General features: G+C 41.2%; 1 protein-coding gene and 1 long non-coding RNA gene across 2 annotated transcripts in view; one reads left to right on the top strand and one right to left on the bottom strand.

Moving 5' to 3' along the window:
• Positions 1-7,115: 7,115 nt before the first annotated feature.
• On the bottom strand, positions 7,116-9,833 carry LOC138223127 (uncharacterized). Its single transcript, XR_011181637.1, has 2 exons — positions 9,746-9,833; positions 7,116-8,645 (listed from the first exon to the last, which is right to left on the bottom strand). It is a non-coding gene; the product is annotated as an uncharacterized lncRNA (long non-coding RNA).
• Positions 9,834-9,911: 78 nt separating this feature from the next.
• mao (monoamine oxidase) overlaps positions 9,912-23,619 on the top strand; it is a 57,175-nt gene continuing 43,467 nt past the window's right edge. Inside the window, exon 1 of the mRNA XM_069178907.1 lies at positions 9,912-10,065. Within this exon, the coding sequence (XP_069035008.1) occupies positions 10,017-10,065 (49 nt within the window). The 5' untranslated portion in view covers positions 9,912-10,016. The remainder of the gene's footprint in view (positions 10,066-23,619) is intronic.

A 23,619-nucleotide genomic window follows, 5' to 3' on the forward strand; every position in this document is an offset into this window, starting at 1 on the left:
AACTGCTAAACTACCACATGGGCCAGCTAGGCCTAATGGGCTCCTGTTGTTGTGACTGTTCTTACGTTTCTTATTTTGGGCTGATGAAAAACATGTGCTCTTTTCCCTTTTCTAATGTACCAAAAAGTTTGTTTTTAATTCTCGGAATGTCATGTCATTTGCCAAACCACTTTATACCATACAGAGTCGCAGGAAGCTGGACCCTACCCAGCAGGCAACATCTGCGAAGCAGGGTACATCCTGGACGGGGCGCCAGTCCATTACAGGGCAAGTGCAGGCCAATCAGACATGGGGACAATTTGGAGGCCCAGGGGGGAAATTTGGTCCGGACACCGGGATAACTCCCTACTCTTATCGAGAGATGCCCGGGGATCTTTAATGACCACTGAGAGTCAGAACCTCAGTTTAATGTCTCATCCGAAAGACGGCACCCACTACAGTATAGTGTCCCTGCCACTATACTGGGACATTAGGACCCACACAGACCACAGGGTGGGCACCCCCCGCTGGTCCCACTACACTTCCAGCAGCAACCATAGCTTCCCAGAAGGTCTCCCATCCAGGTACTGACCAGGCTCAACCCTGCTCAGCTTCAGTGGGTAGCCAGTTGAGAGCTGCAGGGTGATATAGCTGCTAACTCTTAGAATGTTTTTTTAATATTTACTTCCATGTGATTCAAATTGAATTCAAATACCTCCTCTAGCTTAAATAACAATGTCAGACATGGTGTATAGATCACATATCCCATGAGCTTCAAAGAACAGCAGCCACTGTACTGGATACATCAGCAGCTGATTTAATTATGGAATGATATCAAAGACACAGGACGGTATGTGAATACCAGCTAATGTGTTTCCTTAGTGTAAGGGGAACAAATGCCTCTGTGAAAATAATGGCAGATATCCAAAAGTTTGGTTATATCAATAGAGCTTACATGACGGCCAGCCTATCATGTTTTCCATCTTTACGTTGCGTTTGAGAGAGAGCCCAGTTTCCAGCCTTTTCCGTTCTCTTACACAGAGCCCCTCTGTTCCCCAGAAGGTCCGTGACATCAAGAGTTGCACTGGGATTCCTCAACTCCGGGAAGTGGACTTTTCAATTTTAATCAAACTTAAAATTGGTTTCAAGATTTCCTGGGTGTGGCCATTTATTTTTTCCAGCACTTATTTGGACCGCTTAGAGCTCTTAGGTCATCAATGTCAGCTCTCTGAGAGCGGACAGCTGGGGTTTGCAGTGCTTTACCTTCTTTCTTACATTCCTACATAGACTGAACCAGGGCAGCAGCTCCCTCTGTTGGCTTAACAAAACTATGAAAGTACCGTACTGTATAATTGCCATCCATGCATTTTCTAAGACACCCTGGATGGGATTCCAGTCCATCGCAGGACACACACAGACACAAACACGCACGCAAACTCACAAAAGGGCCAATTTGCCCGGAAGCCAATTAAACTATTATTATGTGTTTAAATTGTTGGAGGAAACCCATGCAAACATACAAACTCCAAACATATAGCACCCCACGTCCATAATTGAACCCAGAACCCAAGCACTGAGAGGCAGTAATGCCAACCATTGCACTATGGTGGCAACTGTGTCATTTAAAACAGAAAAATGTTTCATTCAAAACGTCAGCTCTCTGACATTTATGGAAAAAAAATAGTATCATTAAATTTCTGCAGTCAGTAAAGAGTTAAAAATGGCATTTATCATTTATAAGAGTTATAACTGCAATAAATTCACAGCATAATTACAAGGAACATTTATTAGCTTTATTTCTTCACATTTGCGCTGATAATTTATTGATCAGCTGTGAAAATCACAATCTCATAGTGAGTGTGCTGGCAGAAGTACAAGCTGTGCATCTGCAACACCTGCTTTGCACCAGTTTGTCTAGTGGGATATTGTCCAATTACTTCAGTGGAGAATCACTTGCCTGTTCACTTGTCTCTGAGCCCTAGATACCACTGTAATGTTTGCCATTATAGTGGTAGGAATTCCAAGTTAGAATTTGCCTGCTATAAACACCACAGTCAGTGTGCAGACTTAGGCCAGCCCCCATTATACTGATGGCACAAAAGTGTTGTTCTCATGATGCTGTAAGAAGGGCATATTAATTCATTTCTTGATTTTTACTAATGGGAACAATAAAGTTTCTAGCAGGGAACAATGAGTTCTTATACAGCTGGATCCATTACTGTTATGTGAAAGCTCCAGTGTTTCAGATTTTCTCATCTGGACTTTTCTATGGACAATAAGGAACAGGTTTTATTGACAGCTGGGTATAATTAAAAGGAGAATGTGGACATTGTTTACATTTTCATGTGAAGAAAACATCAAACCCACAAGAGATGCCACTCTAAAAGTAAGAAAAACAAACAAAAAAAGAAATTCATCTGGTAGAAAGACGTCATTTTATCACAATGGGGTTTATACAGGGAGGCACGTGGCACAATTTCATTTTGTTTGTCAATAAAAACTGACTAAAGACTTAAGTCTGTGCAAAGGTTAAGGCATCCAAATACAGAGTTTTCCTTTTGGAAACAATTATTAACATCATACTGCCAAAACTCCTGCTACAAAGGGAAAGAGAACACTGCTGGCCAACCGCTATCTCTGTACATGTGCCTGGGCTTAGACACATCTACCTGCCCCTTGCAAGGAAAGGACAGAGATTTGCTAACTTGGACTTTAGTAGCTTACTACAGTACTTAAAAGAGATCAGCTCTGGATTTGGATTACCTGCAGTGCCCATTATAGACGATGTGCACTTCTTTCAGACTTCATACAGTACCTGTGCCCAGTGCAATACAGTATTTACACATATGAGAGAGGGCTCATCAGACTGCATGCAAACATGTCTCAGAATGAATGGCCACAACTTGAATGCAAAATGAATAACCATCCTGCACTCACATATACCATACAGTGATTCTGATGCGTTACAGTACTTCAGCCTTGTAAGTAGTTATTAGTATGCACCCAAATGCTTTCAATTATAAATGTAACATTCGTTTTAGGTTTAGGTTTAGGGTTAGAATTAGGTGATGACAATGGTTCCATGAAGCCAAACTGGACCCACAGTCTTTGTAATTTACTGTTCCCATTTGGAAGCCAAAATAAAAATCAATTGATGTCACTAATAGCATTAACTGTACTGAATTGATTGAACTCAGAATGTGCTACACAGCAGCAGAAATCCAAACTTGCTAATTGCACTGCAGATTTCCTTTGTCTTATTGTTTATATGATCCTTTATTTAACCATCTGTGCCAGCTGCGAATACATTCTCATTTCCGATGACGAAGTGCCCAAGAGACTTACACCATTGGAAAAAACAACAACTAATGACTTAATGATAAAAGAATTATCACTTTAAAATGTTGATAACATAACAGCAGCAGTTCCAGTTAGTAGCCAGCCAATGAAACACAAACAGCCAGCCAAAAATACAAACCCAAACAAACTAAATGCTATGTCCTACAGGCCACTGCAATACATTACGCAGAGTGTAAGGAGTTTTCCCAATTAAAGACCTGTAAATTACAGTTTTTCCCGATTGCTAAGATAACAGAGAAAAACCCAAATGACCTAACAGTAAGTAATTTATCATTGCTTTCACACGAAATCCAAATATCTACTGTAGCATGTCTTGTGCAAAACGGTAAAAACAATGCTCTACAGATGACACAAAAATCAAATTTGAAATACGCGGTCTCACAAAAATCAGGCATTTGCTCCCAGTTGATAACAATCACTCCAACATACAGTAGATGGCACTCTGTTACACACATGGAAATAACCTTTCCCTAATTGTTAAATCATCCCTTAATTCATAATCCCTATAAATGAGATCACTATTGAGTTCGTCGTTGAAAGAAAGAGGTGAAAGAGGAGGAAGAGGCGTACCACAAACCGAGAGAGGAAGAGCTGCTGAAAGTGTTAGAGGAAGACTGGGTGACCATGTGTTGAAACGACACCACCTCAGTGTGCAGCAGTATTATGCCAGCAGCCAAGTCACACTGCAACTCACAACTCACAACTGGCAGTCCACTAAAGCTCAGCAGGTGTGAGCCTGGTCAATATCTGGAAGGGAGGCCTCCTGGGAAAAACTAAGGTTGCTGCCTGGAAGAGGTGTTAGCGGGGCCAGCAGGGGGTGCTCACACTGCAGTCTATGTGGGTCCTAATGCCCCAGTATAGTGATGGGGACACTGTACTGTAAAAAGGCGCTGTTCTTTACATGAGACATTAAACTGAGGTCCTGACTCTCTGTGGTCATTAAAAAATCCCAAGGTGTTTCTCGAAAAGAGTAGGGGTGTAAATCCAGTGTCCTGGTCAAATTTCCCATTGGCCTTTACCAATCATGGCTTAATAATCCCCTATGAATGTCTATGAATTGGCTTCATCACTCTGTTCTCATCCCCACTGATAGCTGGTGTGTGGGGAGTGTACTGGTACACTATGGCTGCTGTCACATCATCCAGGTGGTGGTGGAGGGGACTCCCCATTACCTGCGCTATATAAGTGTAAGGAATTATTACTTATTATTAATACAAGGGGCCCTTTGAATGTGTAGAACCTGAGGTACTGTACCAGTATGTACAGGTGAGGTATCATCATAGTTCTGTTCTGCCTCAGATAGCATCACTGTACAGTATGTACAGTATGAGACACTTTGAAGGGTTAGCATGTTGTGTTTATTGCCCAGTTAGGGGATAACAGATCTAGAAGTGGATGTTGTGCCATGTGTATTTGTATATGTATATGATGCTGGGTTCAATATAACCAAAGGGAGGGCAACAGTTAATATCCCTGGCTTGTGCGGAGCTGTCTCAAGAGATGGTGTTCTGGCCCACATCCCAACAACTGGGCCTTACAACACCATACGGCTCATCATGTTTCTGTGTGTTCCACATGTAAAACTTGCTGTACCTGAAGAGGGACAGGAGGTTGGGGCGAGCAGTCTAAACTACTGTATGTGGGGATCTGGGACAATGTTCCATCCCACCATTTACATGAAGTGACAGAGAGGTTTGAAGCCCACCCACGCATGTCTGTGCAATTCCTCCCTCAGCACTCTCCATTCCTTGACCCCTTCAAGGAGTTTTCTTTTATTCTAGAGATGAAAGGTCCATGATTTTGGTCTCTATGACCAAATGCCGCTCCTGGATGCTACGAAAGCAGCTGGTCAGGAGATCTCTGTAAGGGATTGCCAGGGGTGGATCAGGCGAGCCAGGAGATATTTCCCTTAGTGCACAGCTAGGGAAACCATCCAGTGTAATCTTGAAAATACTATACAGATGCAACCATTCAAAGTGCACAGAACAGATGTGGCCTAACGTGCAGCTTAGAATGGACTAAATGTACGCTTTTTTCACCTGTCTTTTTATACAGCAATGTCATTTGTTTTCTTCTGCATGATATGTGATAAACTGCGTTTGGTTTTACTTCAAAAAATGCAGTAAATATCTTTCATCTAAGTGTTTTTCATTGGTAAATCAAGTTCTTCCACCTTCAAATCCTCCTCTCAAGTCTCAATTATGAGAAAGCGATTACATTGGTTTACATTTATATTACTAAAATATTCCCATTTTCATGGTTATATTATCAAAAAGCGGGCCGCAGTACGATTGCATGTACCCTCAGATGCATGGCATTCTGAACATGATAACTGGTGTTGACCGTGTCACTTTGAAGTGACTGGTGCAAAGAGCCATTCATCACATGATGACTTACACTGTTTTGATTGTTATATTTGCTTTTCTGTGGCACATTTAAGCTTGTGAGCAACGTTTGTGCATTGTGCCCTGAGACTGTGTCATCTGGCCAATGTGTTTCAGTCTCAGAGTGGTGTTCACCATTTTGATTATGTAAATACTGTTTCAGGCAATAAAGAAAACTGTAAATCAGTGAACCGATCTTCTAGTGCGCAGAGTGGCTAAACAATAAAAGAGTAAATGCTACAATGCCAAGTGAATATACCTGTAAAGTGAATTAAAAAAAACTGAAGAGAAATAGCATACACCACTGGTCAATCGTATGGCAGTTACCCAGAAACAAATTTACAGTTCATTCTGTACACAACTACAGCATAGCCCAAGGTGGGGAGTTCCAACATTATAACTAACATACACAGATTTCTGTGGTGGACGAAACAAAAGTCCTAACTTGACTTACAGTTTAGATACCATAATTGAATCTGACAAACAAATATTATATGAGAACTAAGTAGTAACAATTAACCACAGTACCTTGAGGGATTCTTGAGTCCAACATCCTGCTCTTTCCCCAAGTAGGAATTGAAATTAATATAAATAGTTGAAGCTAGTCAAATGACCAGAAATCCATTCACCAACACATACTGTGGCTGCTCCTGGGTTAAACACCCTGAGCGGATACAGGGTAGTGGAAACCAACAATTACTGTATCTATCAGAAGACACTCCACATACTGTTACACTCAATTAAAAATGTTCAGTTATTTTGTGTTTTACGCTCACCCAATCTGGGAAAGCTGTGTTTAATGACTTCACAGATATAGCCGTGATATCACACACATACACCTACAGTATGTTCCTTTGACAGGTACAACTGTCACAGCTGCTGTATTAATTTCACATACTGAGAGCTCCACCTGCACTTTACAGGAGAGTTAGCCAAGACTGAGGGAGCGTTGCTCACTTCAGTCACTGATCTCAGTTCAAGCCTACAGGCTCTGCTGCAGGGCCGCCTGTTATGCCTAAATACAAGAAGGCACCCTGCCTGACTAATGCCCTGACCTTTTATATTTAGTTTAAATTGAAGGCTTCAAAGTTTCAAATGTATTGTCATATGTACTAACCTGCATATTTCCTTACATAACAAATGACACAACAAAGGACAACACATAAGAACCCTTCAGTTTAAAATTGAGTCGTTCAAAACTGATTTGATTTTCTGAAATAATTTTTCACTTGAAAACTGAATTTATATCTCTGTTGATTTTTTTGTGTTTTCCTTACTCTCCTTCCACAAGGGGGTAGACTGGGACTTCAACAACCGCTCTCTACAACTTCGGAGGTCAAGTCTCACGTCCTAACTGAAGAGGAAGCAAGGGTTTTTAAATCAAGTCTGAAGCACAGCACAGTGTGATATTTACTTGACTTCAATGTCTTACTGTACATATACAGTACATATCAGTTAAAAAAGAAGTAATTTTCAGAAGATAGATCTTTTCAAGGGATTATATGGGTACTTTTCGTCTTCTGATTTCCTGCTGGCAGGCTCAAAAGCAGTGAATGGAATGGGGTTGTCTCATTCTACAACAGACATTCATGCAGTGCAGGCAAAAAAAAAAAGCAGAGAGGCTTTCTGACTTGAGGAGGGCACAAGACGTTTTGCTACTCTACTACTCAGCAGGTGTGAGCCTGGTCAGTATCTGGATGAAAGACCTCCTGGGAAAAACTCAGCTTGCTGCCCGGAAGAGGTGTTTGTGGGGCCAGCAGGGGGCGCTCACCCTGCGGTCCATGTGGTCCTAATGACCCAGTATAGTGACGGGGACACTATACTATGAAAAGGCACCGTCCTTTGTATTAGATGTAAAATCATGGTCCTGACTTTCTGTGGTCATTAAAAATCCCAGGGCGTTTCTTAAAAAGAGTGGGAGTGTCACTCCTAACCAATCATGCCCTCCTAATAATCCCCATCTATGAATTGGCTTCATTACTCTACTCTCCTCCCAACTGATAGCTGCTGTGTGGTGAGTGTACTGGTGCACTATGGTGGCCGTCGCATCATCCAGGTGGGGCTGCATATTGGTGGTGGTGGAGGGTAGTCCCCATTACCTGTACTGCACTTTTAGTGGAGTGTCCAGAAAAGCACTACTGTATAAAGTGCACTCAATTATTATAATAGCACATCACTGTAGAAAGGGCAACATGTAAGAGGATGTGGCTTTGATGGAATGAGATCTCATCACAAAAATATGAAGACATCTTACAGAAATAAAAGTGCCAAAAAATACATGTCAGTTGCAGCACTGCAGAAAGATGCAGGAGATTGTCATCTGTGATTTGTAGCGGGCAAAGTCAAAACCTGAATGGGCCTATTCATGAATTCACATGTTCCAGTTCTGTTCATAACACAATGCAGGGGCCTTGTGGACATCCAACCAAGACAGTCTTAACACAGTTCAAAAGTTGCAAGACCATAAATATCACAAGACAAATTAAAATGTCTCTAATAAATTACAACATACCAAGTACAGAAAGTATCTCTGGTACTGCTCCTGAAGAAGCTCAGTCTAACAAATTTTATAGCTCACCAGTAAATCATGCATTTCTCTAGACATGGAACAGTTAAACGGTGATTAAATCAATTTGTGATCATTAATTAAATGCTAACTATCAAAAAAAGGTTTCCCTTAATGAAAGTGCTTACATTTTCGGTAATCACCAAACTGCTTATTAAAGTGATTCAATTTTCAGTAACCTACACACTGCTAGAAAGAAGTGGTTAAGGGTGACATATGAATTATATGTCTCCAGAACCAGAGGTAAGTTGCGAGTTGTTGCCACAAGTGGAGCTGGTTGCCATGACAGCCGGCGGCCCTAGAGCAGTGGATCTTCATCCCTACTGCAGTCACCACCCCTTCAGTTCTTCAAGTCTCTAGAATGTAAGAGAATTATATATTTATTTTAATTTCACAGTAAAATCAAGAATACCTAAAAAACTGCACACCTTTTTTTTTTTCCGGTAAACCCAAAATACTAAGTTTGATGAAGCAAAGTAGTTGCACTACCATGCCTGAGCTTGATTCGTGTTTAAACTGATTTGCACCTCCAGGAAGGTCACCTCTCACCCCCAGGGAGTGTGGGCATCCCAGGTTAAGAGCTCTAACCTCCAGGCACCGGGGAGCAGTGCAGTGCGCCCCACTGAGAACCCAACCACCCACCAACGCGCTACCTGGAATCCCCTGTGACAACAGCCCTCACAGACTGCAGTGGCCTAGAAAGTGCTGCCACTCTTCAGATGGGGTTACATCACGGTGAATGGCCATTTTACAAGATGAACTTTTCGCTTGTTTTGAATTCCCCTGGGCCTTAATGTACAGTATGCACTGGAAGATGTTTACTGCCGGTACAAACAAGCACAGGATATTACTGAAAGCACTCATTCAGAAAAGAAATGCAGTCGGCGCTGGACTGGAAATCTCCTTGCTCTTATATCCAAGCGCGCTTCAGTTTATAAGGTTAAAACGGTAACTAATGTACACTGTATGCTATACGCTGTATTTTGTCTTTCCATTTCCAGAATTTAAACCAGGATACTTAAGGAACTAAGTGAAATCAATTTATCTGCCTTTTGACGCAAATCCTACAATTTCTGAAACGGATTTTCTAGAAGAGTGTCACCTTGATTTCTGTGCAGACAGATATCACCACAGAATGACAGCGCAAAGCAGAATCGCAACACTCCCGCACTTACACCTGTTGCACAGAAAGTAAGGAAGGTGACAGTCTTGGGTGTCTCGTTTTTCCATCTCTCGTTTTAATTTTTAGTATATCTTGCTTGCCGTCGTCTCATCGTCAGACCTGTAAACCGGGCAATATTCCGTGCGTGTCACGGAGGACCGGTGTCCACAATGCAGGGTTCCCCTGCGCTGTGATGATTGCGCAATTGCGATATGACTCGCATGGGATGATTTTAGTTTCTCCTCGGAAAACCCCTCCAGTCCCACGTCCCCACGTCGCAAAAATCCTACTAACTTGAGTGTCCGAGAGACGTGCCGGGTGGCAGAGGTGCAGAAGGGGCTGCCCGCTCCTCTGGACGGCAGCGCTAGCAGAGCAATGCCAGAGGGCTCGGCGGTGCGCAGTCTGTGGTCCTGCTCGGAGGCGGAGCTCTCCTGCGGGGCTGTCTTTGCGCTTTAAATACAAACCCCATCGCACACTCCGCTTCCTTCCAAGCTGAAATCAGTTGTTTTCAGCGAGCGAAGCTGCGGCTGCCGAAGTGAAAGGGCGGATAAAAAACACCACCACCATGACAGCCAACAAATACGACGTGATTGTCATCGGGGGAGGCATCTCAGGTTAGTGTAAAAAAAAAAAACACCTACCAAAACTTAATTTCTGGCCAGCTTAGAACGATGTTAGTATGAGAAATGTTAGGAATATTCTGTTAATGTAAGCGTTGTAAAGAAGAGCGAGGAACAACCTTTAAACCAATGTATTTATATACTTATTATTAGCCAGAGTATCTGACAGGTTCTGGTGCTATCCCTGAGCACGGGATCATGAACAACACGGGTTTACGCCACCTATAAGAATATATTTCGCGTGTGCAAAGCATTACATGCAATCGCACGTTTCTATATGTGCAAAGTTTGATTTGTTTTATTTAGATGCGTTGCCCGCCGGCTGTCTGTATATAAAAAAAGCCGAGCCTGGGTTTCTGCAGTACTTGTACGGCAGCAACTCTAAGATCAAAGACGGCAGAACAAGGGAAGTGTTTAAACGCCTCATAGCACAGTTCCCGCTTGTTGGCAGTCTATCTTAATGCCTTACACAATGTACATACTGTACAATACATCTACACGGCTGAAAGGATTAATACAACTAGGGTGAAGGTGAAGGTAGCGTCATGATTCTGTGCGAAGTTTAGTCATCGGTACTACATGTACAAAGTCAAACGTACCGCCCCATCTCGTACTGTACGTCCAGCCCAGCAGAAAACCACTCCGAGGTGTGCCTCGCCTTCATGATACAGTTAAATTATTAATGTTGTTATTGTGGTATTTTCTGTTGCTATAATACTTACGGCGCGTTGGAGTATATTTGATCAGTACTAATCTGAAAAGTTTAACCCTTTCAGTTACAGTCGTCTCATTTTTACACGGAGCACGTGCTGTTCTCTACGATTGTCATTATTTGTTTCTAATTTTCAGCTGTCTCCTGGAGAAAATGTGCAGATTACAGTGTCCCCCAATAACTCTGAATAGAATCGCCATACCTGGATTGGTTTAAACGATTGCTCTTGCGTTCCGTGAACCACTGAACTCTTGAACGCTTTGACTTTTGCCGTAGCAGGTGTTGAGAAATAGGACGCGTGAGTGGCCACAATAACAGTTGATCACATTTGCCATTGTTGTCGAATATAAACGATGTCGGCGAAATGTTTTTTATAAGCACATGAGAAAAATTACAGCAAGGGGAGCCATTCAGTTCATCTGACCCAGATGATACAGTAGTTAGCATTTTATTGACCTAAGGATCTTTTATTGATCTAGGAGCTGCTTCTTGAAGGAAACCAAGGTTCTGGCTGTAAACTCATGGCTAGGTAGCTAGTATTGTAAGTACTGCAGAAACAAAAAAGCTCAAAATACCCAGCACATGTGATATTGGATCGAAGAACCTTAAGTCAGATAGGCTCTTAAGAAGATAAAAACATAAGACCAGTTACCCCGCACAAGAACATAAGACAATGCTAACATAAGAACATAAGACAACGTATTCTGTTCATCTTGCTCGTTTGGCAGTTTAGTCGATGAGTGAATCTCAAATTTTCTCCAGATGATTCTTACAAGTGCCTAGAGTATAGTCTTCATTCAGCCGCCTGGCAAGACACATCCACATGTGTGAAGAAATGTTTCCTGTCCTTTACGTCAAATCTTATACACTATACACAGATTGTATCTCCACACAATCTCCTTTGCTCCACACTGAGGAGAATTATGCTCCTTAACCCAGTGTGCATATGACAATCCATTCATATTGCTCTTTGGTGTAGAGATCAAAACCAAACATCGTTTTCTAACTGAAGTCTTATTAGTGCATTGTTAGGGCACTGTGGTGGTGCAGTGGTCAGCATTACTGCCTTGCATTGCTGTGGGCCTGTGTCCAATTCCTGACATGAAGGACTATCTGTGGTGAGTTGGGATGTTCTTCCTGTGTTTGCCTGGGTTTCTTCCAGGTGCTCCCGTTTCATCCGACAGGTGGGAAAATTGGCCCTAGGTGTGAGTGTGTGCATGTCTGTGTGTCGGCTCTGTGATGGACTGGTGTCCTTTCCAGGGTGTATCCTTGCCTTGTGCCCGTTGCTTGCTGGGATTGGCTCTGGCTCCACTGAATTGGAAGAAGAGGTTAGAAGATGGATGGATAGTTAAATTTAAGCATCCATGCAAAAACATTCTATTTGCTTTTTTATTTTTTATTTCTATTTTTATTCTATCACTACATTGTCACGATAGGGACATAGGAAGAATCTGTAGGAATACACAAAGATCCCTGTCATGTGCAGTCTCCCACAGCAGTCTCCCACTGTAGGTAATCTACAGTAGGTTAGTTTTAGCAGTGTAGATCACTTTTGCACTAATGAATGTTAAATTTCATTTGCCACATGTCTGCCTTTTTCTTTGTCTCTGTGCAATTCTCTTACCATTTTTGTTGTGTTTGCCTCTCCCCTTATGTTTCTTATCTGCAAATTTGATTTAGTTTGCTAACTATATCAGAGTCGTAATCAGCAATATTGATCAGGAAGGGCAATGGGCCTAAAATTGATCCCTGAGGCACACCAATGCTGACATCTGCCTAATTAAAGGCTTTACCCCTTTTACCCAGTTCTTGATTCATGTGCATACGTTAGTGTTATTTAAGGCTTTTGACAACAGGTCTGAAATACCACAGTTTTGTGAAACAGTGGTAGAAGTTTTTCTCCCTTTTCATGTAGTATACTGTAATGCCCTCGCCTGGTGGTGAGGAGGAAGCGCCCCTAGGCCCTCGTAGTACCGCTGGGCATGCTGGGAGTGGTAGCCGGGAAGAGTCTGAGGGTCAGCACGATGACCAGCGGCTGACCCTACCTGTGTAAATAATGTCCTAGTAATTCTAGTGCCCTGTGTAGTCCTGTAAAAGTATAGTGTGTTGTTAGGTAATTACCACCCTAAATATGTGTACGTGTTCCGTCAGTCTCCTCATGTGTGTGTAGATCTTGTGTTTGGTTTTGGTGTGGTTGTTAAATAAAGTCAGTGCTTGGTTAATGGCCTCTCCACTGTTCTTTAGTTCTGAAAAAGAACCTGCAAACGCTACAATACGAATAGTATCCTGATGATGGGTTATGACAATTTGTAATAATCAATATGGCCTTTACATTGTTATATAGATGTGTGTCTTAAACAGTTTTCCTACCTTGGAAAGAATATTCCGAAAAGCCACTAATTTTATTTCTTTTTCATCATTCATTTTAGAGGTTTGAAAACATGTTGATGAGATATTCGATTTACAGGCTTAGAAGATTTGTAGTAAAACATTTCCAAATTATATAGGATTGTGTTGAATTGGAACTGCTTAGTTATTTTGTTCATTGACTCATGAATGAAGAAATTTAAACCCAGGAGGTGAACATCCAGAATCATTCTAACTGTCTCTGAATTAAAATGGTCTATTTTTAGGTTACTAGGTGAAGCTGACAAATCAAAGACACCTGAAGTACATTTAACAGAATGACAAGTCTAACCTCAGACATATTTACTGTAGTTTTACAAAGCATGCACTGACATCTTCAAATTGATATTGCCGCTTGTCTTTTAGTCTTGCATGAAAATAAGTCCCTTATTCTTTTTTCACTTTTTATTTTAGGTTGTTCAATGTTGTTATGTTCAAGCATGTGGACAATTACTTTTCCTTCTTCACAGATATGTTTATTTTCTTTCTACCTGTCACTTTTTGAATAATTTTCATTCCAATTGGCCTTTTTAAGAGATAGTCGGGGGACAGTTGGTTTTAATCAAGGAGTCTAATCAGGGGAAAAGAAACATGTCATTCCGTTGAAAGGATATTTTTGCAATATACCCAAGGCGCTGCAAATTTAATTACCATCTGAAACCCTCCCGGTCCCTGCTTCAAATCTTTTTCTCTCTAAGAATCAGTAAACAGGACTGACATCCTATATTTTAATTCGGTGCTTCACAAATAACAAGGGCAGACGCCGACCAGGGCAGCAATCCCTCTATCTGCTGTGTTGCCATGACAAGTTCCTTGGGGTTTACCATTGTGTCTACTACACGGTTTTAATGGAGAGAGAAGCAGAGTTATGAGCCTCAGCCAAAATTCAGATTATACTAAACCAATTTGTCATTGTTCAGTTCCCTGTGAGATCCATTTGTTAAATCGTATTTTTAGTCATAGGAGGATTCCAATTAATTGTCTCAAGAATGCTAATCCTGTTGTTGTTTGGGGAAAAGGTCTTATCCTCAGTTATAAGTGTTGCAGTAACAGATTCCTCCGAATCCATTCGGACAGATGCCGTCAAGAGTCTTATGTGCCTAATTTGCTGCAATAACCGTTCATATTCCGAAAGACTCTGCCCCTCTGCAGTGGACAAAAATACTTTTCTGTTGAGTGATGACAGGACTAGCAATGTAATCACTGAGCGAGGCTTGAACTGGGTTGGAATTGGAAGCAGAGTGATGTGATGGATTTTCTCGCATGAGAAATTGCAGCACCGTGTAGCTGAACTCGCCAGACTCTTCAGCGCCCAGCCTTGCCTACTGTTATCGTTACAGTTTGTTATCGTTAAATGTGTTCAATGGCTGTCACACGTGAATATATTTTGTTATTTCTAAATGGGATAAAAATTGGGAAACATTACTGGTAATACTTGTATGGTAGGGGTGTAGCAGGTGTGGGCGTATCTTGGCGTGTAGGAGCTCAAGATAAGAAGGATTGATCTCTGATTGATTAGTAAGGGGAAGACGTAGGAAAGAAATGCTTCATTTGTGCACAAGTTGGCCACAAAAAGTCAGAGGTGATGGTCCTTGACTGTCTTATCAATGGGATATAAGCTCCTTTTCTTGTAAATGTTATTTTAATTGTTATTTTTAAGGCAAACAGCCAAACCTATTTTCGTCCCGTTTTCGTTTTTTTATTTTTAACCGGTGGTTTTCCTTCACAAGGGATAGGACAGCTGGTTTCCTTTTTTAATGGGGTTCTTGAACGCGTATGTTTCAGTCCTGGAATGCCACTTTCAACTGGTGCCATTTTGACCACATTGGTTCCTTGTGTTGCTCCCTTCCTTTCTCACTGTGTTTAAGTGACATTGAACATGTGGTGCAGAGCCTTCTGGGAGAGGAGACTGTTCATTGACAACAATTTGAAAGACATGGCCCTTGAGTTTATTTTCTTTTCAGTTCTTTAATGAGCCTAATGTAATTCTTGACTTTAGGGAAGAAGAGAACAGAACATTAGTGGTGAAGTTTAAAATGCCTAAAATACACAGTTTTCATCTGTGACAGAGGAATTCGCTGCTTAGTTAGTTTGAAATTCTCCAGCTTTATTTTAAGCATTGTTAACTGATTTCCAAAAGTGGCTCTGGAAGTGGTCAGGAAACTGGAATCTGAGACTGTTATTCAGATACTGAGAAGGCCAGCTCACTCTTCAATTACTCAAAAAGAATTCTGTTTATGACTTAAAAACAATTACTCAAAAACGATTCAAGAGGCTGTCATCCTTTCTGACAGCCTCTTGAAAACAAACTTCAGCTGTGCCTACCTTTATACTGAAATGTGAGGGAAGAGGTATACTGTATACTGCCCTTGTAGTTATAAAAATAATGCCATAAACAAAATATAAATCCAATTATTGTTGCATAGACAGCTACTTCATTAATGGCATTATTTGTATAATAATAAGATTTATTTTACAGCATTAACTATATATAATATAAAAATATTGTACTTTATTAACAAATCTCAGCGATCCCAGTATTAAAAAACACTGATGTAGTCTAAATATAACCCATGTGCTGTGGCCTCAGTGATTTAAATTCTGCTCTGTTTAAATGTGTGAAGTAACTATGTGACTGCAGCTGGCCAAACATCTGTAAATGAGAAAAACATAGATAATTAGATATTCCTTTTTAGAATGAAGAATAGCCTTTTATCGCTGTAAAGTGCATTTATCTGTGCTGTGTTAAAAATAAAAAAATGCAGCTGGGTCTTTCTCATGTTTCCCATTTGCACAGAAAGTAGCTATTCAGTTGTAGTTCGGTGTTTGACAATGTCTTGCAATTGAAAATAAAGTACATCTCCCTTACTCAGAGCCAGGTGTCCCTGCTTTAAAACCTGACATCTAGATATTATGATTCTCATGTGCTTTTCAGATTAATACAGGACATTTCTGCGTTTTTCATAAAACAGTTCTGCACTGCTGGTTTTATATGGGTGTGTTCTGTAACGTGGTTGTGTTGCTTAGCATGCAGGTGGAACTCGTGATTATGATGTTGAGCAGTAATAGTGCCAAACTGAAGGTCTAAACCTGACCCTAATGCTTTTTGACCTTAAAACAATTCTTTAGCAGCAATTGTAACCCTCACTTTTCTTAAAATCTGTGACACAATACTTGGCTTGGTCAGGTGTGGGTGCAAGTTTTTCATTTGGATACCAGTTTTGCAAATACTGTATATTGTAAAACAAGAGTAACTCTACACTCAAACCCATTGCCCACACAGTTCTTCCATGTCTGAAAGATACATGCTTATTTGTCTCTGTTGTTTTCTTCTTTTTGAGTCTATAACCTTTTGTAAGGAGATTTATCAGTGTGGTGTAGCAAGCCAAGACTGGAAGTCTGTTTCATGTATTTGGAAGAGGGGCAGGTTTACCTTCTGGAATACTGCCTAGCTTCTAAGAGAATTAAAGGGGACTTTAATTCTCTTGTCCCCGGTGACTAGAAATCCCAGTGAAAGCCCTGAACACCTCATTAATTTGAGCTTCATTTGAACGTTTGACACAACAGTGTGTCTTGCCATTATAACACTGTAACAAACAGGATTTTCACGTTTACCTGGTTTACAAGACAATGAAAGAAGAAATACAATAAACACAAATAAGCACAATACCAGCAAACATGAAAAGAGGTTCTGAAGACACCATCCAATGTGGAACATTCTTTCTGTTTCACTATTAGCTTCCAGTGTTGAATCTTAGCTCCTGGTTAACTCTAACAAGGGCTCCAACATCAAAGCATATTGCTCTAAGGGTTAATGGTTTTCCACCAGGAAGAAAACAGCACCTTAAAAATGTTGTCACTGCTTTCCAAAGAGTTTATAACAAAGAAGAGAAAGAAAAGCCTATTCTAGCTCGCTACTTAATCACTGCTTATGCAGTCCAACATAACACACTGCTATTGTTACTGCTTCAGCTTGGCAGGCTTAGACTGTGGGAAATGTCTGACTGGAATTTAATTTAACTTCTCCCTCCTGCAGTAGATATTTTAATGTAAACCTTTGTAAATTATCAAAGATGTAGTGACAAAGGATGAAAAAACTTTTCACTCTCACTTTGTACAAACCTTCTTTGGCAGCTCTCAAGGATATATTACAAATTTAACATCACGTTTTTTTCAGAAATCAGAAAGTACAGTATATAAATATTAAAAATAGTAAATAATAGTAATAGTAAAAGACCTTAAATAATCATTTCCCCATACTTAAACTTCAGAGAGATATTCAGTACACAGATTGTTGCCTTTACTTAACTTTCCTTACTTTCCTTATCCCTTTTAACTTCCTTATCCCTTTTAACTCCCCTGATAAAATAAAAAATCTTATATCCACTTCCACCTCCTTTTAACTGTAAACCAGCAACTTCTTTTTTTTTTTGCCAGAACGTGGTGACATAAACTGTGTGCATCTTCAACCCAGAAAAACAGCTGATCCTCCTTTGGTCCAAGTGACGTTACTATTGCAGCTTTTTTTGCGAATGTCGGTAACTACAAAAATACAACTTGCGTGTCAGAAATGAGCAAATACATCAAAACCTTACAGCTCATGTAGTTATTGCTAATCCTATATCTCATACTTTTACTAACCATCTCAGGTAAAGTGCTTTGGTAGGCTCCTGTATGTCTGTTATCGAAAGCAGAAAGTTCAGGTTTTATGGCCATCTCTCAGGAGTCTTAATGGTGGCTTATGTCGGTTCCTGTTTTCTCAGCTCAACAGGCGATAATCTGATTTTTGTGGTGATTAGAACAACAAGAGGCAATAACCTCATAAAGGTGATTGCCAGGGCTTGTAATGTAATAAAACATTCTCCCTCATCAAAGCTTCTAAAAAAATAATTGAAGCCGGTACTGAAATGCTTTGTTAGAAGACTGAAAATCCCCACACAGACCTGCTCAGGAATCCTTAGAAATAGATCTAACTGCCCAGGAACAAGTGCCCTTGGCAAAGGTCTTTGCTCTAAAAGTTGCTCTCAAGTGGATTCTCAGCTTCAGAATTGACCCTGGAAAGCCAGAATCTTTGTTCCCTTGTGATCTCTTGCTTGGGTGATTTTAAGTGCAGTAATTCTCACTCTGGACTATTTAGGATTTATGTAACCAATTCTGACAATGTGTGTAATAAACTTTGCACTTCAGTTTAATGCAGATAGTGAACACATTTACAAGCAAATGCAGGGTCAGACATCCGTGTACTGATTAGACCATTGGTGGAGTGTTGCTGTATGTTACATGGGGATTCTAGGGCTGTTTCTCATTGAGAATCCCCTTGTAAGCATTTAAAACGACACCTGAAATTCTAATGGATGGATGTATCACCTACTGTACATTAACCATGAAATGTTCCACACAAAGCAAGGTGGGGGACTGGTTTGACTGGGTGATTTTGACATGACCTGTGTGGTTTCTTTAATCCCCTAAGGGCTCCCCCATGCATCCAAGGATTCCAGTAAGAGCAGAACTACAGGAATGTGTAGAGGAGGTACTTCCCTGTAAATGTGCAGCATCTGATTTCTGTTGGAAATTTGGTACTGATACTCTCACTACCGCTTCTGCCAGAACCTAAATTCCTTCGAAGTTTCCGTGTTACAAGGTCATTCCAGATGATTACAGCAGTCATAAAAGAGGTTGTAGTAATGCTTTTAATAGAGCACTGCATAAGCCTATTAGTGGTTGGTTATTACAAAGCTAGGGATTGTCCCAGAAGGCAAATTTTTGTTCGAATCCCACTGGTATTGTGCTTTGCCTTCACCACTGCCGGAACTCCTGACATTTTTATTTTGTTTGCAATGATAACATTTTATATTCTGGGGAAACAGGCAAAAGTCAACCATCCTGTGTAAAAAAAAACATACAGTAGGTCAGGGGTTTGTACTCTATGTACTTATTTATATAATAATGTTTGTTTCTTTCTCGGCTGAAGAGTTGCTTTATCTCAGAGGTCCCTTGTTTTGCTCTGTTTCCACGAGACTGGATTTTATCCAACAACAACATAACCCCTGTGTTAAATAAGGTAGCTGACTCCCTTTTTGGCTCTCGAAATCATACTGCATGAAGAGCAGCTATGTTTCTCGGTCGTCTCTAGCTTTCTTCACCAAAATCCAACAGAGATCCATTCAATGGAGTTGGCATTCCGGAAAATGCCTAGTTTGACTGGGTAATTAGTTTACCTTAAACATATTTATTCATGAATCTTCCGAAAGTGTTGTTTCCTTTAATTTTATGCAAGTTTTGGTTATAAACGGGACCAATTTGAATAATTCCTTTACAAAGAGAAATGCAGGTGTTGTGATTTGAAGACATGCAAGCGCAATACAGCAGTATTCCAAAATGTAATACTTTACTGATTTTTTTGCTATAGTCAGGATTTTTTTTTCCTGAGGAAATAACTTTAACATAAGAGGAAAAACAACAACACGGAGGTCAGTTTTTTGAAACGATAAGGCTACGTTCATGTGTACCTTTTCCTGAATTTTTCATGAGAGGCTGTTTCTTAGCAGGGATAGAGAAAACAATTTAACAGCAATTTTTCCGCTCAATTCTGTCAACTAGGCGCATCCCTGCATTTGCGGTTGCCATGGAAACTGCCAGAGGCCTGCATCTCCAGTATGCTGATGGAGTAGCATCCAGCTGCATGCAGCGACTGAGAGAGGCAAAAGTGAAAAGTGCTTTACTTTGACACTGCTTGCAGCTGCTTTCAGTTTTACTTCGGCTTGAATTAAATCCAGAAAATGTTTCAATGTTTTCTGCATGATCAAGGTTGATTGCCCTCGGCAAACACAGAGCAGTGAGCGGAGTTCAGTTCCACAAAGTTAAGTTGCAACCTAAAAAGAAAAAAAAAATTCTGACTGTGGAAGTTTTGGTGCATTTATCTGCATTTTTTAAAGATCCAATGCATACTCTGCGGCACATAGCCCGTGCTGTTTAACTGAAATTCAGAAAAGGAAGAGGAACAATGCCAAAATACAAGAAAACAAACATCTCCCACAGGTTTTGCAACTTCTTTTCAGTTCCTAGGAAGCTCAAGAGTCCCAAACAATCCACGACTTGTTTCGAAGAAGGAAAAGACGACCTCGGAAATTCGACATTGACTGCAGATTAAATGGATCAGCTTTATCGATTGCAAAGAAAGTACAGTGATCGTTGACCTACTTGTGGTAGTTCTACAAAGGAATTATTTGTGATGGTGCGGCCTGTGGGAACAAAAATAAAAGCGAACTGTGGGTCTTGTTGCACAAGCTAAACAATTAGGTCAGCAGAAGCCTCTAGATATTGAGGTGATGGGGAGGGCTTTGGGTGGGGGGAGGGTAGAGACTGAACGAAGGACTGCGACATCCTTTTCACTTTTTGAAGACGAGCTTTCAGAGCAGCTCTTTGATGTTGGATTGTTCTGTTCCAGTGCGGGCAGAGCGGGGAACACAGGCTCCTTTAGGGCGTGAATTTTCCTTGGGTTTACAGATCCTCCAGATGCACAGTGATTTCTTGCAGCTGGAGCAGCACACTGCGATGTCCCACGTGGTTCTGTTCAGGTAAAAGCCATCACGAACGCTTGGCAAAAGGTGTTCCATTTCAAACTGCCCCAGTGATTGAGACCGCCCCTAATTGTTTTGTTTAGAGACAGATTCCAGTTTGTGTTTAAAAAGTGACGTGTAGGAAGTGTCGGAGTGGATTTCTTTTCAGAGATGTAAGTTCTTTTGAAGAAATGGAGACTCTTAAGGGATGTTCAGGAAATGTGACAAAAAAACATGCCTTTCTCCCCGGCTATTCTAAGTCATGATCATTCCTGATGTAATTTCTCAAAGCTGTATTATTATCTCACGCAAACCCCTCTACTTTTTGCGTTTTGCCCCAGACCTCTCTTCTCCACCCCATCTCTACTTGTGCAGCTGCCCCTTGGTCACCCCTCATTCTGCAGGGGGTCCCAGCCTGCTTGTACCACAGCCAGAAGGTTGGGCCTCAGCCAAAAGGGCTACAGCAGATCTTACTAGACCTAGATACAGTCCGCAGTAAACATCTTCCAATTTTTGGGTGTTGTGAAATTGTAAGTGTAAACTCATGGGAGTTCAGCAACTTACACAGACCCTCAGTTTAACAGTTTGACACTTTAGAACATTTTTGCTGGTGTAGGCATCACTTTCTTCAGTCAGACATGACATTCTGTGTGTATATTGTATGTATGTTTGTAAGGTTATGTAAATATTATATATAATGAAAATGCTGCAGTCAGCCTTGTATTCCACAGTAATTGTGTATTAAATTTTCCAGAAGAAGGTTATATCAAAAGTAATTTTAAATCAGCCTTTGATGTTTGAATTTCAAGAATTGTCATGATTTTGGTAGGTTCAGCATATTGTTTGATGCATGTCTCTCTGTGCCTTATATTGTGTTCATATAAATCTGTTTTTTTAGTTTGTAATTTTTAGTTGTTTTTGTCTGACGGCAGGTTAAATTGTCCTCTTATGAAAAATAACACTACAAAGGACTTTGGTCTGCAGTAAGTGCATTTGAAAATTATCTTTATTTTTGGTGATTATGGATCCATTCCGCAATTCTGTAAAAAGGTATTAGGTTGTCTGATCAAGGTACCAAGGCAGTAGATGTGTGTTCTAAAGGTAGGTTAAGTGCATAAGAGTACTTTATGACTTCCCTTTAGAATACAAGATTCAGTGAATAAAAGATTTCAAAGGTCCCTTTAATTTATATATTTATAAAGACCTTGACCTTTCAAAACAAAGTAACTTTAATCAAAGCTTTATCTTTAGAAGAAAGCTTTTTAGAATGAAACATCTCTGAAGGAAATCTGAAAGCACCACAACATATTACTATTAATGGAATTAGAAGTTAAAATAGAAGTTCAGGAGGAAATTTGGATCCTAACCTGGCAGGCTTCCACTCGCCAGCGTATAATTGCACCCGGTACTTCCTGTAGCACGTCTCTCTCATGTGAACACTTTGTGTCTCGCCCCACTGCAGACAGACGTCTTTCACGTTCAGTGTTCCAGAGACCGTACCTCCGTTGCGTTCATCCAGGATCAGAACCGCTTTTGTCTCAACAGCCTCATTGCTTCCTCTAAAGACAGCAGCTCTGCGCCCTCCGTACAATCTGTGCTTTTCTTTCAGGTCTCTTGATATCATCAAGCCTGCAGAACCTCCCAGCAGCTGCCCCCTTGGCAGTTTTTCCTCCACTTTGTCTCTCTTCCTACTCTCTCCCACTCCATTCTCCTTCTTCCCTTCTCCTCACTCTGTTTCTGGTCGAATGTCCAACCTACTGCACCTTCGGTCCCCAGTCACTGACTGCCACTTTGCCCCATGGCTGAGAGCGCACAGAGACAGTTTGTACCAGCCCCGGACTTCCTCTTTAGCCCCCATGCTGTCCCTAGTGCTCCAGCCTAGGCAGCTATACCCATGGTTTCCCTCCACCATTCTCCCTTCCTCCGCTGGTGTCCAAACGGTCCATACAGGCCTTCAACTCTTTCCCCTCCCTTGCTTCTAGCCACATGCGTTGCTAATATTCCCCCCTTTCTTGGGTGATTCAGCTTGAAATTTGCACATCTGGCTACTCTTCGGGACAGCATCTCTTCCAGTTTACACCAGCTTCTGAAGTAACCACAGAAATCCAATCTCAGTCTAGCTCATACAGCTGCCTGCTCACTGGGAGTCTCCTTCTTCTTCCCATCAAGCTACTCTTCCAGTCACCCAGCGCTTTCTGCTGCCACCACGTCTGCGTCTCCTGCGTCCACATAGGTGACGCCAAGTCACCACGGCAACTGATACAAACACAATGCAGACGTTGTCATAATTCACTCATACCGCATCCCGGGAAACCAAAACCAAGGAAATAACATCCTGCACACCTCAGCAAGTGGTTCCTATTCCACCTGCATTCTGTCCTGTCGCCTGTGGCTGCGTCTGAACCCAGTCATACCACCCAAAGCCTGCGTCTTACTGGTTCTGTTACTTGTCGTGATTGGTTGAAACCCTGCTCAGTTCCAGCGAAACGGCAGCCTAGATGACTCACTCTTAGCTCAGTGTTTTGAATTCTGCATCTGTGTTTCTGAGGATGGTTTTGGGTGGGTCTTGGCAGCCTCTCCATCAGGGAACCACCAGCCACATCAAATATACTCTGCATGTGTCATCCCTCTCGCATTTACTAGGATCTAACTGAACAACTGAAATGGAATTCTAACACATTTATGATAGAAATCAGGGAGGAAGGATGGATCCTTTTTCTGCTTGCCTGCATATATTCGTATACAGTATGTTTTGCACAAGTGACTTCTTGTAGTTCTTCTTTCTCATACCTCTCTGTGGCACCAGGGTTGGATACCTGAGGTCTGTGCTGATGAGAAGTAGCAAAGTCCTGTGTCAGCTTTTCCCTTTCC

This window comes from Lepisosteus oculatus, chromosome 15 (genome assembly GCF_040954835.1).
Source record: "Lepisosteus oculatus isolate fLepOcu1 chromosome 15, fLepOcu1.hap2, whole genome shotgun sequence".
Lineage (NCBI taxonomy): Eukaryota > Metazoa > Chordata > Actinopteri > Semionotiformes > Lepisosteidae > Lepisosteus > Lepisosteus oculatus.